The sequence below is a fragment of the Candida dubliniensis genome, chromosome 4 (genome assembly GCF_000026945.1).
Source record: "Candida dubliniensis CD36 chromosome 4, complete sequence".
Classification (NCBI taxonomy): domain Eukaryota; kingdom Fungi; phylum Ascomycota; class Pichiomycetes; order Serinales; family Debaryomycetaceae; genus Candida; species Candida dubliniensis.
This window is the reverse complement of record NC_012863.1, coordinates 321,269-338,867: the sequence shown is the minus strand read 5'-3', so window position 1 is coordinate 338,867 and position 17,599 is coordinate 321,269. Positions and strand designations below refer to the sequence as shown.

At 30.3% G+C, this 17,599-nt stretch overlaps 8 protein-coding genes across 8 annotated transcripts; 4 read left to right on the top strand and 4 right to left on the bottom strand. All coding sequences in view use genetic code 12, as the record gives it.

Annotated features, from left to right (window-relative positions):
• Positions 1–1,948: 1,948 nt before the first annotated feature.
• CD36_41550 (ubiquitin ligase-binding protein, putatuve) lies at positions 1,949–4,666 on the top strand (the record flags this gene model as incomplete). Its single annotated transcript, XM_002419775.1, has 1 exon — positions 1,949–4,666. The coding sequence occupies one exon, from the start codon at positions 1,949–1,951 to the stop codon at positions 4,664–4,666; it is 2,718 nt and encodes a 905-aa protein (XP_002419820.1).
• Positions 4,667–5,034: 368 nt separating this feature from the next.
• On the top strand, positions 5,035–6,300 carry CD36_41540 (arginine-specific carbamoyl-phosphate synthetase, small chain, putative; the record flags this gene model as incomplete). Its single annotated transcript, XM_002419774.1, has 1 exon — positions 5,035–6,300. One exon carries the CDS (start codon positions 5,035–5,037, stop codon positions 6,298–6,300), a length of 1,266 nt encoding a protein of 421 aa, XP_002419819.1.
• A 1,579-nt stretch (positions 6,301–7,879) lies between these two features.
• On the top strand, positions 7,880–8,845 carry CD36_41530 (C-4 methyl sterol oxidase, putative; the record flags this gene model as incomplete). The annotated part of the gene is made up of 1 exon (XM_002419773.1): positions 7,880–8,845. One exon carries the CDS (start codon positions 7,880–7,882, stop codon positions 8,843–8,845), a length of 966 nt encoding a protein of 321 aa, XP_002419818.1.
• A 717-nt stretch (positions 8,846–9,562) lies between these two features.
• CD36_41520 (60S ribosomal protein L20) lies at positions 9,563–10,117 on the top strand (the record flags this gene model as incomplete). Its single annotated transcript, XM_002419772.1, has 1 exon — positions 9,563–10,117. One exon carries the CDS (start codon positions 9,563–9,565, stop codon positions 10,115–10,117), a length of 555 nt encoding a protein of 184 aa, XP_002419817.1.
• Positions 10,118–10,457: 340 nt separating this feature from the next.
• CD36_41510 (NADP(+)-dependent dehydrogenase, putative) lies at positions 10,458–11,264 on the bottom strand (the record flags this gene model as incomplete). The annotated part of the gene is made up of 1 exon (XM_002419771.1): positions 10,458–11,264. The coding sequence occupies one exon, from the start codon at positions 11,262–11,264 to the stop codon at positions 10,458–10,460; it is 807 nt and encodes a 268-aa protein (XP_002419816.1).
• A 314-nt stretch (positions 11,265–11,578) lies between these two features.
• CD36_41500 (uncharacterized protein YGL211W homologue, putative) lies at positions 11,579–12,733 on the bottom strand (the record flags this gene model as incomplete). Its single annotated transcript, XM_002419770.1, has 1 exon — positions 11,579–12,733. The coding sequence occupies one exon, from the start codon at positions 12,731–12,733 to the stop codon at positions 11,579–11,581; it is 1,155 nt and encodes a 384-aa protein (XP_002419815.1).
• Positions 12,734–13,059: 326 nt separating this feature from the next.
• Positions 13,060–15,645, bottom strand: CD36_41490 (subunit of eukaryotic translation initiation factor 3 (eIF3), putative; the record flags this gene model as incomplete). Its single annotated transcript, XM_002419769.1, has 1 exon — positions 13,060–15,645. The coding sequence occupies one exon, from the start codon at positions 15,643–15,645 to the stop codon at positions 13,060–13,062; it is 2,586 nt and encodes an 861-aa protein (XP_002419814.1).
• A 348-nt stretch (positions 15,646–15,993) lies between these two features.
• Positions 15,994–17,331, bottom strand: CD36_41480 (ubiquitin-protein ligase, putative; the record flags this gene model as incomplete). The annotated part of the gene is made up of 1 exon (XM_002419768.1): positions 15,994–17,331. One exon carries the CDS (start codon positions 17,329–17,331, stop codon positions 15,994–15,996), a length of 1,338 nt encoding a protein of 445 aa, XP_002419813.1.
• Between the last annotated feature and the right edge of the window lie 268 nt (positions 17,332–17,599).

Sequence of the window (17,599 nt, the reverse complement as noted above, 5' to 3'; positions counted from 1 at the left end):
TAATATATTTTTTTTGTTTTTTTGTTTTTATTGGATTAGGATGAATTATTGCACTGGGCACTGAATAATTTATGAGTGATAATGCATTTTTAGGTGGGCCTCAGAAACCCATCGTAACTGATTTATACAATAAACTAATTGTAAATTCAATATATCATAGTTGGGACAATGTACTAACTTGTTTTTTTTGAAGTGTATGTATTTCATATGTGGGTTCTCCCATATATATATATATATATTTATGAAAATTAGATGTGATGATTTTACTAGATGACGAGTCAGAATCTTGGGTTTCCCGTTGATGACAAACTTTTATTTAATTACCATTCATGCATTTCTGATCTAAGTCAACTGTATTTGCTTTGTGCTTTTTTGGAAATCAAATTTGTATACTAACTTAATAACAGACAGGGGCAAACAATAGATTCTTAACTTTGGATTTTAGTGGGTCTTCAATAGTCATTATTAAAAATTTTAAATATGATGAAATTTTCCTCAAAATTTTTGACAAGCATATGTCTGAATTTATGAAGATATAAAGTATTGTCTGATTTTTGAAATTTTAAAGAAAAGAATGATAATATTGAAGACTTTCAATAAAAACCGATTCTAATTGTTTTCATTTGAAGAAAATATATATACATATACATATATTGGTATTAGGTATATAAAGAAAGAAACATAATTAGTGGTTCTATGTTTATGATGATTACACCACATTTTTCACGACGGTCTACTGTTGTTTAGGGACTGTTAATTCCTAAATATTGATGATAAATCTGGCCTTGACCGGCCGTGGTTCCTGATATAACATAGAAGCATTTTTTATATTATGTTTATCTTCATTATGTATATATAGTGTTCTGAATAAAATATTTTCAATTCAAAAACATTCTATTGCTTTAGAATAATGTAATTTACTACTTCAAAACCAAAACCATTTGAAACCTAATTACTTTATTTTCTCTTTCCTTTGTGGGGTATTTCCATTAATCTAACTTCTTCTGCTTCTGTTTTCTGCATATTATCAATGTCATGATTTAGTTCATTCAATTGAACTCATATATTTCGTGTAAAAGGGGTCAATTTATTATTAACACTTTCAATGATGCTTCTGATGGTCGTGGTGAAAATTTTTTTTTTTTTTTTTTTTTTCATTTTGGTTCTTCTTACTTTTTGAAAACTACCCTACTGTTTATAAACATATGAATTAAAGCCATGGGTATGTGATATAATTTACTTTTATTCTTTACTTGATGTTATATATCTATTTATTTATTTTGATGATACTATACCAATTTCATCTTTCCATTGAGTTCCAAAAAACCATGAAAAGAAATTCACTAAAATTCGATTTGCATGTCAGTCTGATTATGATATATATATATTAACATCTAAGATTTCAATTATTAAAAATAGAATACTAACCTTTTGAATAGGGCTCAGAATAGAATTAAAGTATCTTTAATGTATAGAATTAATCTCTTATTCTATTGCCGCATTATACCTCTTTGCTTACGTACGGCATAAAGTTGTGGTAACTATTGTAGCTAAGTCTATAGAGCAATCTTTTTACAAGAGTTCATAAAGATTAATCAGGTAGTTCAATGTAGTGTAGGTTATGGGAGACCACTACAAGATATTGAACCTCCTCCTCTGGTGTATGATAAATTTGTTGATGCCGTTTGAATTGCAAAGGTGGGCCCAGTTGATCCTGCCTTGGCAGTTATTTGCGAACAGATAGATAGATAGAGAGAGACAGAGTCATAATTCCGCCGCCTCCCCTTGTCCATTTTTTTTTTTAATAACCTTTTCAAGGAAATCTTTAATTTTTTTTTTTACAGTATAACAAGATGCGATAATAACAATTTCGAAGAAAATAAACCTTCTTTAAATTCAGATAAAAGAAAACTGTGGAGACCAGATTTCATTTTGTCCATATCAGATTATGCATTTACCCAATTTAGTAAACATAAAGGACTCATCATCTTCATCTAATAAAGCTTTTAAAAGAAACCCATCAGGAAACCCCCCTTCATATAATGAATCAATTTCACAAGTATCATCGCCGATATCATTGACCCCTGTTTCCTCAGCATCAAGAGTCCCAACACTTTCTAGTTCCAGTACAAGATCGAAAACTTCTGGTAATATAAAGAATGTTCCGTATAAACCATCTGCTGAACAACAAAGACAAATAAATCTATTGGGTGGTGGCAGAAGTCCCATAGCTGAACTTTCTACCGTTTCTAGTCATTCACAAACGGAATATTTTGATGTTTTGCCATCGTTTCAAATGTTCCAAAGTATACTTAAACGAGATGATCGTCAATTCCAAGAAGATTTATCTAGTTTACCACCTGGGTATGGAGATGTCACAAATTCGTCGCCAACTCCTCCCACATTATCTCCTTCAAATTCAAGAGATCGTACTATAGATGAAGCCATTGAAAGGTTAAATGAGTATGGCTTGGCTCAAGAGAGAGACGAAATGAATAATGATGAATATTTATTTGAAGAACATGATCATAATAATCATAACAACAACAACAATAATAACACATTACTGCCGGTTGGTTCAACTGTTAATGCTAATGTACATAATCAAAATATTGAAGTGACTCACGATACATATGGTCATTCACCACTAGATAACATAGATAAATTGCATAAGTTACCACATTCACCGATAGATATTCAGATCTATGTTACTAAACAAATCCCACAACCAAATGCCAACAATGATTTAGAAACAAGATTAAAAGAATATACTAGTGGTGATTTTGTCAATGGATATATAACTGTTATCAATAAATCCCATGAACCAGTGGAATTTGGGTTATTTACTGTTTCTTTGGAAGGAACAATAAAATCTGTGGAAAGAAACCCTCATGCAACCACTACTACTTCTGGATTAACCAACAAGTTTCTGAAAATTTTAATGAAGAAATTTTTGAAAATGTATGATTTAAATGCTTCTTATGGATATGTTCAAGTACCCAATAGTGCTGGGATTGAATATGAACCATTTTCTCATGATTTATCTGATGGTTCAGTTATTGGTTTACCAACAGATCGATTATTACAACCCAATATAAAGTATAAGAAATTTTTCACATTTAAATTTCCTCATAGATTATTAGATAATGCTTGTATAAATTCATTATTACCTCATTTATTACCTCCTCCTTCAATGGGGATAGATAGAACATGTTTTTATAATCGTGGTGAAGGAATACAACTCAATAAAGCTTTAGGATATGGGTTTTTGAATGTACGAGGTACTCCCATGTTAACTAAAGATTATAGTTTTGATGATTTGAGTATTTCTTATACAATAGAAGCAAAATTCATTGATAGATTAAATTCTACTGAACCTATATCTCATGATGAAATTAATAATAATAATGCTACTGCAGCAGAATATGTAATTTCTAAAAATGCTCAATATTTCCTTAGATTTATTCCTGATTTAAAAGAACAAGTTCAATATTGTAAACGATTCCAAATAGGTGGATATCCAGTTAATGGTATTGGTGGGAAATTTATGCAACAATATTTGAATAAACTTACTTGGAAAGATATTAAATTACAAAATTTTGAAGTTGAAAAAGAAATTGATGAAAAATTGTTACATATGGAATTAAGTCCTGAAGAAGTGAAAAATAAAAATTTAATTATTAATGTCAATAATGAAAATACTACTACTAATAATAATAAGAATGATAATAGTTTGAGACAAGAATTTAAACCACCTTCTTGTGAAATAGAGAATAATATCATTATTACTAAAATACCTACAGAAATATTTGGTAAAAAGAAAAAAATGATTTTATCATCTTTAGTTAAAATTGGTGAACTGAAATTATCAGTTATAATACCTGATAAAATCATACCGTATGCATCACCAAGATTATTAATGAAATATAATAATAGCAAACAACAACCACAAGACGAAGAAGAAGAAGAGTTGGATTCACTTCGACCGGTTTTGAGTCATATGGATGAAATATATAATCGAAATAAAGAAGATATTATTGATTCAATAAAATTGAAATTAGAATTTATTACAACTGATAATAATATTCGTGCTCCAGAAATTCAATCAGTAGATGTCAATATTATATTTTGGTCATATAGTACTGATTATCCAATTCCATTTGAACTTGGTTATGATTTTTTTTATACTAATGAAAATAATCAAGATGAATATATTAAAGATCCTGTGGAAATAACTAGAAGTAATTTACAAAATTTAAAAGATCAAGTATCAAATTATATTTCATTTGTTAAAGAAAATAAAATTTCTTTAAGTCGAGATACATTTTTATATTTGAAATCAATTAAATCTTTAGGAGTTAAAAAAGATACCATTAAAGATTATTTCCAAATAATAACCGATTCAAATTTATTAAATCATGAAGGAAGTTGGAAAGTTGAACAATTGAATAATAATAGTAAGGGTTTCCGTTATTGTAAAGATTTGACAATTCCATTAACAATATTGAATAAGAATAATGTCAATTTGTTACCAAGTTTCCAAAGTTGTCTTGTAGGGAGATTATATTGTTTACAAGTTATGGTCCGTTATAAAGGAACTAATAATGATCAAAATGAATTTGCTGATAATATAGTTAAAGTAGATGTACCTATATTAGTAGGATAAGCAGGGCGGATATGATAATAAGACTATTATTGTTAATGGCACGTGAATATGTGGTGTAGTGTAGTGTACAGATACAATAAAATTGAGTAAAAAAAAATGTTTAGATGAGTCAACTTGAACAAATTGAGATTTGAGTGGATGATGATGATGAAGATGAGCCTCATTTTACTATTTGATAAAATCCCAATATGGTAATTTTGAAAGAAAATTTTTCCATTAAGCGCCCTCAACTTATTTTGATAAATAAATAACTAACACTCGCTCACTCCTTTTCTCCATCGACGAAAAATTTTCTTCCCTATATAGTTCTTCTTTTTCTTTTTTTGTTTTCATTATTAGTTCAACTACTTTTTACATTTGGGAATTCCATGCTTTCTGCTACTAAAAGATATTTAGCCACTGCTGCTACTAACAAAGGTTTTACCAACACCACTTCACAATTAGGAAGAGCAACATTAACTATAAAAGATGGACCTGTTTTCAATGGATATTCATTTGGTGCCAATAGAAATGTTAGTGGTGAAGCTGTTTTCACCACTTCTTTAGTAGGATATCCTGAAAGTATGACTGATCCATCATATCGTGGACAAATTTTATGTTTTACTCAACCATTAATTGGTAATTATGGTGTTCCTTCAAGTACTATTAAAGATCAATTTAATTTATTAAAATATATGGAATCTCCTAAAGTCCAATGTATTGGTATAGTTGTTGCTGATGCAGCATTGGAATATAGTCATTGGACAGCAGTGGAAAGTTTACAACAATGGTGTAAACGTTCTGGTGTTGCTGCCATAACTGGTGTTGATACTAGACAATTGGTGAGTTATTTAAGAGATAAAGGTTCTTCTTTAGGTAGAATCACTATTGGTGAAGAATATGATGCTGATGAAGATGCAGCTTTTGAAGATCCTGGTGCAGTCAATTTAGTCCATAAAGTAACCACAAAGGCCCCATTCCATATTGCATGTCCTCCAAAGTATTCTAAAGGGATTCATATTGCAGTTTTAGATTGTGGTGCTAAAGAAAATATTTTACGTTGTCTTGTTGAAAGAGGAGCTTCATTAACTGTTTTCCCATATGATTATCCAATTGATAAAATTGCCAATAAATTCGATGGGATATTTATATCTAATGGCCCTGGTGATCCAACTCATTGTTCTACTACGGTTAATAATTTAAAAAAAATTATAAATAATCATCAAGATTTACCAATTTTCGGTATATGTTTAGGTCATCAATTATTGGCTTTAGCTAGTGGCGCTAAAACTATAAAATTAAAATATGGTAATAGAGCTCATAATATCCCTGCCATAGATTTGATTACTGGTAAATGTCATATTACATCACAAAATCATGGTTATGCAGTTGATGCTAATACTTTATCAGAAAATTGGCAACCTTATTTTACTAATTTGAATGATTTGAGTAATGAAGGTATGATTCATAAATATCAACCAATATTTTCTACTCAATTTCATCCAGAAGCAAAAGGTGGTCCATTAGACACTTCATTTTTGTTTGATAAATTTTTCGATAATATAGATGTCTATAAAAAGACAAATGGATTAAATTTGCCAGTTGTTGAAAACAGTTTGTTAGTTGATATTTTACCAAAAGAAAGAGTTGAATAGATACATATATATATATATAGGTAACTTAAACTGACTAACTACCTAGTAAGTTAATAGGAATATTAAATAGTTAGTATTTCAATTTACAACTAACTTGAATCATATGGTCTTTTGTAGAGAATATTATGAAACCCGTATTTTCATCTAATCAATGAGTATACTGTTGCTTAATTTTCAGAGAAGCTAATTAGATTCTACCGTTTTAAATTATTGTAAACTATTCCTAAAATATATTACTTAAATATACAAATAATAATGAATATACACCTGCTTTAGTATATTCTAATTCAATGCTATAATATATATACATCGTTAGTCGTAATAAGCTTCTTAGATTTGAAACCTTAAAAAGAATGCACATCGTTTGATGTGACAATTATCTGTTAGTCTCCACCAGATTTCATAATGAGTTCTGTCTGGTGGTTAACAAGATCAGCCATATAAAGAGTTATTAAGGTATGATATTGCTTTGATATAAATCAATCAGGACACTGTTGAGTGGTCCTATTTTAATTTAGAAAAAGGAGAAAGTATACTCTAACATTAATATATGTTTCTAATTTGTTAAAGTTGTTTATGTTTTCTATACAAAAGATACTCGTCAATTTTACAGGATTTGCAGTTTTCCATTGTCATAGTTGATAACAAAATCTTTTTATCGTAATTATTTAACCTAAATTTGATTAAAAATAGAGAAACAGGGAAGACGAAAAGTCCGATATAAAGTAAGCAAACCAAACCAGCCAATTAAAAAAGCAGAAACCTGTGATTCGAGGGTCATCATCATTATCATAATCGCCTTCAATCTCCAGAAAAGCGGCGTATATTTTTTTTTTAACGGTTATTCGATGCAAAATTGGGTCGGGTCTGACCAAAGAAATCCCTAAACAAATCAGATTTTTGCATTTGTCAGTCAGTCAGTGGGGGTGCCTTAAAACAAATACGAGGATGATAACAACAACAACTACAACAACAATATCGTTTACACTGATCGTTTATATACCCTTAGTGGTGATTTCTTAGGAATCAAGAAGTTTAAGCAAAGTCAAGACATAAAAGCTATACGATGATAAATTAAGAACAATAATAATAATTATCCATCATCATGCAGTTAAACGACCGTTTCACAAACAAATAAGTACAGCGGAACGACCAATTCAATCACATAAAGGTGTAGTCGTGTACCGATTACCAGAATGGAAATTGAACTAAAAAAAAAAAAAAAAAAAAAAAAAAAAAAAAATAGAAACAAAACCCAATCAGTTAAAAACAATCACTAAAACTAAATAAATCATACGATGTACATTGCAGCAACAACAGCTTTAACTAATAAAAAATTCTTGCGACATGTTACTGCTCATAATAATAATATTAACAATAAGCCATCAGATCACTCATTCTTAATAGATAGGGCGTCAAAAAATGAAAAAAAATAAAACACAACTACTAAGAATATCTATACGATACTTTTATAACATATATATATATATAGATATATATTTTCATTATTTGAGTAGAAACTCTTCTTAATCAGTTTTTCTTCCCCTTTTCTCCAAAGCCCAATTAAATAACACCAAAAATGGAAGTTTTGCATCAATTAACTAGTAATCACACTTCAAGTTTATCTAGTTTGATAAATACCCATCCTACTGCATTTTCTTCAATTTTGAAAGAAGTTGATGTTGCTCATCATAGTTTGAATTATATTGAAAAATTATGGGCTTCATATTATATCTATATGAATAATGATATTTTAGCTACTGGATTATTATTTTTTATTACTCATGAATTAATGTATTTTGGTAGATGTTTACCATGGTTTATTATTGATAAAACTCCATGGTTTAATCGTTATAAAATTCAACCTAATAAAATCCCAACTAATCAAGAACAATGGGAATGTTTTAAAACCGTTTTAAAACAACATTTCCTTGTTGAAGCTTTACCAATTTGGTTATTCCATCCATTATGTGCTAAATTGGGTATTACATATGATGTTCCATTCCCAGGTTGGAAAGTTCAAGCTATGCAAATTGTAATTTTTTTCATTTGTGAAGATTTTTGGCATTTTACATTCCATAGTTTATTCCATCAAGGTTGGTTTTATAAAAATATTCATAAAGTTCATCATAAATATGCTGCTCCATTTGGTTTAGCAGCAGAATATGCTCATCCAGTTGAAGTTATGGCTTTAGGGGTTGGTACAGTAGGGTTCCCAATCTTATATGCTTATTTAGCTACGGTTTATACTAATATGCCACCACTTCATTTATTCACTTTGACTACTTGGATTGTTTTAAGATTATTCCAAGCCGTTGATTCTCACTCTGGTTATGATTTCCCATGGTCATTAAATAAATTTTTCCCACTTTGGGCCGGTGCTGCTCATCATGATGAACATCATCATTATTTCATTGGAAATTACGCTAGTTCTTTCACTCTTTGGGATTGGCTTTTCCAAACTGAATGTGGTTCTTATGCTAAAAAGAGAAGAGAAAGAAATAGTAAAGCTAGTGCTGAAAGCAAACATAAAAAAACTTTATAGATATTATGTTTAGAGATTATTATGAATATATGATTTGGAGAATGTGATAAATTAAGAAGGTAAATACTGTGAAGATGTAGTCTATGTTGTAGTTTAAAATATGTCTAAACAATTACGGTTGGTTGTCTCTTTTTTGTTGCAAAATAAAATTAGGGCTATAGCCCTAACATGTGACTAAATATTATATACAGGAAGTAGTTTTTTTCTCTGTTGAGTAGTTAATACAGTTAGTTAAGAGTTTTCTGTTGTGTCTGTGTCGCATGAACTTTTTTTTTTTTCCCTTAGCCTGTGTAGTAGAGATTGTGTGTGTGCGACTCAGTAAATTGCCAGAGAGAGAAGAAGCTTCACCCTTTTACTAACAAATAGTGAGAAAACTTTACTATACCGAAGAAAAAAAAATTTGTACATTTTGTAGAATTTTCAGTTTACAAGGTATTCAACAACAACCGAAGAGTATGTTAAACACCATGAGAATATTATAATATAACATGACAAAGGATATAAACTTGAAATGGAGATATTTGAGAATTTATGAAAAAGTTACATAGCATGTCATAAGATTGGGGATATGATATTGAATCGATAGAGAATCAGAGATGGGAGAGTGAAATTTTTTTTATTAATAATTAATGGGGGGTTCCATCAACGTATAGAAGAACTTCAACCTTACCATGTATTCCTTTTTGTCAAGTTTAGTGCCTGCCCTCAGTTCTGAGAATGAAAATACTAACTTTTTTCAATAATTATAGAAAGATGTCTAGATTAAACGAATATCAAGTTATTGGTCGTAATTTACCAACTGAATCCGTTCCAGAACCAAAGTTGTTCAGAATGAGAATTTTTGCTCCAAACACCGTTGTTGCCAAATCAAGATATTGGTATTTCTTGCAAAAATTGCATAAAGTTAAGAAAGCTTCTGGTGAAATTGTATCAGTTAACATTATTTCTGAAGCTAAACCAACTAAAGTCAAGACTTTTGGTATTTGGTTAAGATATGAATCTAGATCTGGTATTCATAACATGTACAAAGAATACAGAGATGTCACTAGAGTTGGCGCTGTTGAAACCATGTACCAAGATTTAGCTGCTAGACACAGAGCTAGATTTAGAAGTATCCATATCTTGAAAGTTGTTGAATTAGAAAAGACTGATGACGTTAAAAGACAATACGTTAAACAATTCTTGACTAAAGACTTGAAATTCCCATTACCACACAGAGTCCAAAAATCTAAGAAATTGTTCCAAGCCACCGCTCCAACTACTTTCTACTAAATGTGTTTTTTGTTTAGTTGTATGTGATAGGAAGATAGGAAACTTGTAAAATAAATAATATTTTTGTCATTTAAAGTTCTATTTACTAAGAAAGATAATAAAGGTTGAAATATAACAGAGAGAATGTATATTTAATAAGGTTTTAACATTTCTTAGACATATTATTACCTCTGAAAACATAAAGAATACACGTAATTCATTTAATAAAACAGAAAATAGACAGAAACCTATGTAGTCCGTAAACCATTGGCAACAGAACCTACTATCATCGTAACTACAAGAAGATGCCTTGAATAATTTTATAAAATAAACACACATACACAGACAAACTCTATTTCATTTAATTAGGTTTTCTATAAACATGATCTGGAGAAGCTTGATGATTTGGGAAAATCAAAGTATCAGCAATAACGGTATTTTGTTTTCTTGAAGATGCAAAAACAACCACTTCAGCAACATCTTCTGGTGTTAATGGTTCAGTACCAGTATAAACAGCATCGGCAGCATCAGTGTCACCTTTATAACGAACAACACTAAATTCAGTAAGTACTGCACCTGGATCAACTTCAATGACTCTAATACCAGTATTAATAGTTTCTTTTCTAAATGTATCGGTGAAACTACGAACAGCAGCTTTAGATGCACAATAACCACCTCCATTTTTATAAGGAACACGTCCAGCAATACTTCCAATGAAAACCACATCAGCATAAGGTTTTTTTTTAAGTAAAGGTAAAACTGCTTGAGTCATACGAATGACTCCAATGACATTAGTATCAAACATTTCCGTAATATCTTCATCTTTCAATTCTCCAACTTCTTCTTTCCCCAAGGCTTTACCACTATTATTAATTAATACATCAGGTTCAAATTCATGAGGAATTCCAGCAATGAATTTTGAAATTGAATCTTTAATAGTAACATCCAAAAAATCATGATGAATTTTAATATTAGGATATTGTTTAATTAAAGTATCAGATAATTTAACTAATCGTTCTTTTCTTCTTGCTCCTAAAACTAATTTAACTTGACCATTAGATGCTTCAGCGAAAACTTTAGCACATGCTTCACCAATCCCAGATGAAGCACCAGTGATAAGAATGGATCTATTGGCTAATCTTTCAGCAGCTTTTCTACCAAATGACATTATAATGAAAGGTTTTTATAACTAATAATGAAAAAAAGAAGAAAAAAAAAAAAGTCAATGGGTGAATTATTATTGCAAGATTAAATATTGTTGTTGTAGTTGGAAAGGTGAATTCGGAAAAGTGGAGATAAAGGCAACTGCCGAAAAGTCGTGTCTTGTCTTGTTGGAACCGCGCGGTTCAATTTATTTGCTACCAAAGCAAAGCCACAATCAGGCGGCATCAGATTTATCCTACCAACCAACCAATCAAAACACACACACACTCATTCAACACAGATATAACATATATATTATAATTAACCTATATTTAATTGTTAAAAACTTAGTTGTTCTAATGATTTCGTAAGTTTTGCCGCACCATCAATAGCAGAATTGTTATCTATAGCCACTTTGGCTCTATTTATCTCCAATCCATCTAACAACATACATGCTTTACAAATTTTGTTTGACGAAAGATAACCACATTTTTCACATGTATTACCATCCTTTTTAATTCCATTTCGATTCAATGATATAGATCCATCAGGATTCACTTCTTGCTCATCATTGGTTTTCTTTTTGTTTTTATAAGCAACAGTTTTCCGTTTCTGTTTTTTGGGTGCTAACACTAAATGTTCACCACTATAAATGATATCCATTATACAAGATGGACGTATACTTTCTAAAGATTTTAATAATTCTCTAGCAGTACCTCTAAAAGCTTCTGGAGCATAAGTACATTCAGTTGAAAAATAATCCAATTTCTTATAATGAGCATACAAGACAATTTCCTTTTGATAAGTATATTTAAATGGTTTAGAACGTTTAATTGGTGATCCCGCTGATGTAGTCATAATATTAGTAGAATGTTCTAACCTTGCCACATCTCCTCTTAATAAATTCATTAATACAGTTTCAGCAACATCATCAGCATTATGTCCCGTGACAACATGATTAATTCCTAATTTCTCTGCTCCTCTATCTAATGCTTGACGACGTAATACTCCACAATAAGTACAACTTGATCGAATCCCAGCACAAGCAACTATTTCATCCATTGACCAATTATATAAATCTTTATAAGAAACAATTTCTAATGGCATATCATATTGTTTTTGATTTCTTTTAACCGTAGCTAATGAATCATCTCGATATCCCTTAATTCCTTCATCAATAGATAATAATACTAATTTTAATCCATAATCATATCTTTCATTTAATGTTTTAAGAATCGATGCTAATACAGTGGAATCTTTACCTCCAGATGCTCCAATAGCTATTTTTTCACCTCGATGAAATAATTTATTGGAAATAATAGTATTATGAATCTCAGTTTCAAAAACATTATAAAAACACTCTTTACATAATTTCATCAAATTTTTAGGTCTTTTCATCACAGCTTTTCTACCATGACATAATTCACAAAGAGCAGTTAGTTTAATTTTTCTAGAAGGAGTATTATTCAAGATGGTATTAGTAGATTCTGGCATAGCTGAGGAAGGTTAGTTGTACGGTTCGGTTCTTGTGATTATGATGTTTGTGATTTTGAAATTTTTCTTTATCATCAAGATTGAAACGTAAAGAAGAAAAAAAAAAAAAATATTTTTTTATCGATGAGCACACGCTACCAATTACATCTAAACAATTTTCGATTTCTTTTTGACGTCTTTTTAAATTCTTTATAAAACTATGCAAGTTATGTGAAATTGAATAAAGTAATATACAAAGAAGTATGAAACCTCAAAAAAAAACCATAAGCTAAGCCAAAAGCATGTCTATACACTTAAATATTTGCTTTTCTTTTACCTCCAACTATCTAAGCAGTAGCTTGAAATTCATCGTTATTAGAATTAACATTGGCATATCTAAATTTATTGGCAGATTCTTCAGACAAGATGTTATTTTGTTGTTGCGATTGGGTAGATGATTGTTGTTGTTGGTTTTGTTGTTGGTTTTGTTGTTGCTGTTGTTGCTGTTGTTGATCTTTGTTTTGTTGTTTCTTACCATAACCATTTGATTGTGTCTTTTCATTCTTTTCAGTCAATAATTGAATCTTTTCATTCAATACAATAGCCAATTCTTGTAATTTAGATCTTTGTGGTTCAGTAGTTGAAGTGAAACTTATAAACTTATTATCAATGATTTCTCCACTAACATTTCCTGTAGCAATCATCTTTTCCAATATGGAAACCACTTCAGTACTAGAAAGTTCAAAAATTTGTTGTAATTTTTCTATCGATAATTTCTTGAAAACTGATTTATAAGTGAAAATATAAGTTCTTAAACCTTCAATTTGTAATTGATTCTTCATCATAGCTAATAATTTGTCATTATCAGGGAATAATTTCCAAATCTTAATTGATGACAATAAATTGTAACTCTTTAACCAATCACCTTTTTGTAAAGCAATAGAAGCATGAACAATATGATCTTTGATACTTTCTGGAGGGCCAGTGAAAAATTGTCTATCATGGAAATCCAATTTACTCTTGAAAGATTTTAATGAGGCATTCTTACGTTTTGGATCCTTATGATTATTGGCAATAGCAGCCAAAGTTGGAATTTCAATTAATAAAGAACAAGTCATAAATACACATTCCAATAATTCCAAATTGATATGTTGATGGAATGGTAACAATTTTTGTCTTTCCAAAACAGTAGCTTGATTTGGAAATTTAGAATTAAACCCTTGACCCAATAATTCTTTAGATCTTTGAGAATTGACAATTTCATTCAAAATTTTATGAGATTCTTCAATACTACCAGCTCTAAAGGCACTTAAACCTAATTGAACCAAAGCACGATTATATTGAACTTGTAAAGAAGATTCTGCTGAATTGATGTTGCTGTAAAATTGTGACCCCAAGAATAATTCTTTAGCCTTTTCATATTGACTATTGACAGCATAATAATAAATGGAGAATAGTATAGCATGCTTCCCATAAGTTTTGTTTTGTTGCTTCTGTAAAAATTGCGCCAATTGATCAATAACTTGATCAACGGTGGAGTCTTTACTAACAATATATGAGCTGTATTTAATGTTACGCCAAGCTTCTTCTTCATTAGCTTTGATTAATTGTTTTGGTTTATAATAAATGTGTTCCAATCTTCTCAAAACAATTCTTGCCAATTGCTCAGATTTGTACTTGATGTCTTCTGGAGTTATGGATTCAACATATGTTTGTCCTCTCACAATCATATTGTAAATGGTACTTTCATCTTTCAATCTTTCAACGTACTCAGTAGAATGAGGATCAGTATGTTGTAAAGATTTGGTCAATTCATCGTCCAATCTATCAATTGAAGAAGTAATTGATCCGAAAATAACTTTAACCCCTTTAGAGTTGGCTGTAGGTTCAATATCAATATCATCAGTAGTCAATCCTAATTCAGAAACTTGATAAGTGTCAACATTGGCTTCCAACAAGTCCAATAATTTCCCTAAATCTTGTTCATTTTTCTGCCATTGTTCCAAAGGCATGAAAGCTTGATTGGATGAAGCATCAAATCTAACTGATAATAACATTTGGTAAATAGAAATCAATTCAAAAGGCGAGCCTTTAGAAACATGTGATTCTAATAATTTTTCCAAAGTAGCAATTTGTTCTAATTTGTCAATATTCTTTTTACCACGACTTTCAGAAATGGTTTTCAAAGTATGGAAAATAGGACTTAATACTCTGTTTGACGCAAGAGCACCAGTGATAGAACCATCGGCTTCATTTTTAACATTATCATTAAGACCCGCTTGAACAGATTCTAATGGTTCATCTTCATTTTCATCAAATTCTTCTGGATTTTCCTTGTACAAATCATAATAAACTTGAAATTCTCTTATTTGCTTTTTGATTCTTTGTCTTAAAGTATTGAAAGCTCTAGCTTCATCAGCTTTTAATGTTTTATCATCTCTTTCATTATTACTAGTTTCTGTTATTGAATTATCCAAACTAGTCAATAATTTAATATAAAACTTTGGTGTACCCAAATTGGTTTGATTACATCTAATCAAAAATCTACCAAATTTATCAAATTCACCTAAAACTATACTCCAATTGTTATTATATTTGTTGGAATTTATAACTTCAATTGAAGATTTCATATCATCTAATAATTTATCTTTAGCTGATTTAACAACTTTACGTCCTTCATCATCACTTTCACTATCGGAATCATCTCCACCAGATCCTTTTAAAAATGATTTTTTCAAAAAATATGCTGGACCAGATGGACGTCCATCTTCATCATCAGAACTAGATTCTTCTGATTCATCAGCGTCTTCACCAAAAAATGAACTATCTGATTCTTCTGAAGATGATAATAATTCTTCTTCAGAAGTACTTAATAAATCTTCCTCTTCAGATGAACTATCAGAAGTATATCCTGAAACAAAAAAACGAGACATAATTTAAGGAGGAGCAATGGGTTAAGTCAGGTTGTTGTTCGTTACTGTTGAAATCAAAAAAACCAATAGAAAATTTTCTCTCTCTAAAAAGGATTCTTCTTCGATGGTGAAAAAATTTTTTTCTTAAAAAAAAAAAGAAAAAAGTTCAGGTCGTGGACAATTGGCGAACTTCTCCTTACGGAAAGATCGATTCGGCCAACCACTGTGGTTGGTGGTGGTGCCAATCCATTTATTCCTATACAGCCATCACCAACTACACATCCTGTTTTGATAATACTTTTTTAATTGAACAGAATCTATAAATATAATTCTACATATAATTTACAATATTATCCATCAAATTTCATTTCAATTGGTGTGGGTATAACTTTTAACTCTCAGAAATTTAAAGGGTTTTTCGTTTCTAATAGAAAACTCCATTATTTCACCCACTCTATCATCAATTGTCTCTTCACCTTCGGTGGTTACTGTTTGTGTAGGTTTCCTAACAGAATTGTACCTAACCCATGTTAATTTTGCATGCTTATTGATATGACCCAAAGATTTTACTTGAAACCAATAATGAAATGTCAAATATGCAACTGATCCATTTTCAATAATAATGTGAACCTCTCCCGATGAAGAAATAGTCCATTTACCAATATATATCTTGTGACTTTCCTTGTTCTCATCGTGTAAATATATTGGTTTTCCCAATTCTGATATTGAACTTGGCAAAATCTTATTATGTTTCAGTAGATAGGGAACAACTTGATCTGGCGGTAGTACCGATAAAACTTTAAGAACTGTACCATCACGATAAAATCTTAAATATCTATAATAAGTTATTGTTTTCACGGGGTTTGACCATGCATTAGAAAACTCTGCCTTGCCTCCTTCACTATAATAATTAACCACAGAAATATAACATCCTAAAAATTTAATAAAAGGTCTATTATGAAGCATAAATTTCCAAGAATTATTATATTGAGGTAATATTTGTAATTGATTAAAGGGTATTGGCAATTCCGAATCATCTTCTATTTGACCCGTCGAAGTTGGGTTTTGTAAATAGAATTGATTTTCTTCATATTTTTGATAAGGGTAAATAAGTTGACATATTTCACGCCAAATTGTAGATTGTCCAAACCCTAGATATGCAAATTTTTTACACGTTATTGACATTTTAAACCATGATTCTGGGGAATGATGAATAAGTATTTCTAAAATATATGTCCAAATGTCATTAGGTAAATGAACTAGTGGTGATACCGAGACACTGGCTATCATCTCATGATTTATGTTCATATTGGCAAATTTTATAGTCATTTCACCTTGAGCTCCACCCAGTTCTCCATTTATAGGATCTGGGGCAACTGCTTCAACATCTTTAAAACTGTCAAGTAAGGTATCAACGTTGATTTTTGCAACTTTATGTTCATCAACTCTAGTGATATAATTCTTTCCTCTTTCATTTTGTAATTTATGTAAAGCATTTGGTAAATGGAAGGATCGATAAATTTTATCCACTTGTTCATTTATTTTAAATGACTTTCTGTATAAATCAACTGCATCAGACATCAATCCTTGAGATTCCTTTTTGATTGCTTCTTCAAATAATGAAATTGCTTGTTGATCTAGCAAAGAAAGATTGTCTGTTGCTGGATTCAGTAAAGTGGATACATCTGCGTTACTTACAGAGCTCATATTGGCTAGCTATTCTCCAATCACACTTATTGTCTATGTTAGATTATTGGGGGGACTGAGTTTAAGAGAGAAACAAATTAAGTTGTTTCTAGGAGATTGAATTTCCATGCGTGAGTGAGTGAGTGAGTCTTGCTTTTCCATACTCACACAAGAATCATCAACGGGGTTTATATATATACTGTGGCTTTCCAAAGTGACAAATTACTTTTTTTTATTTTAATTTCTTTCTTCCTTAATACCGTCCAAATATCTTCAAACATAGTTAATC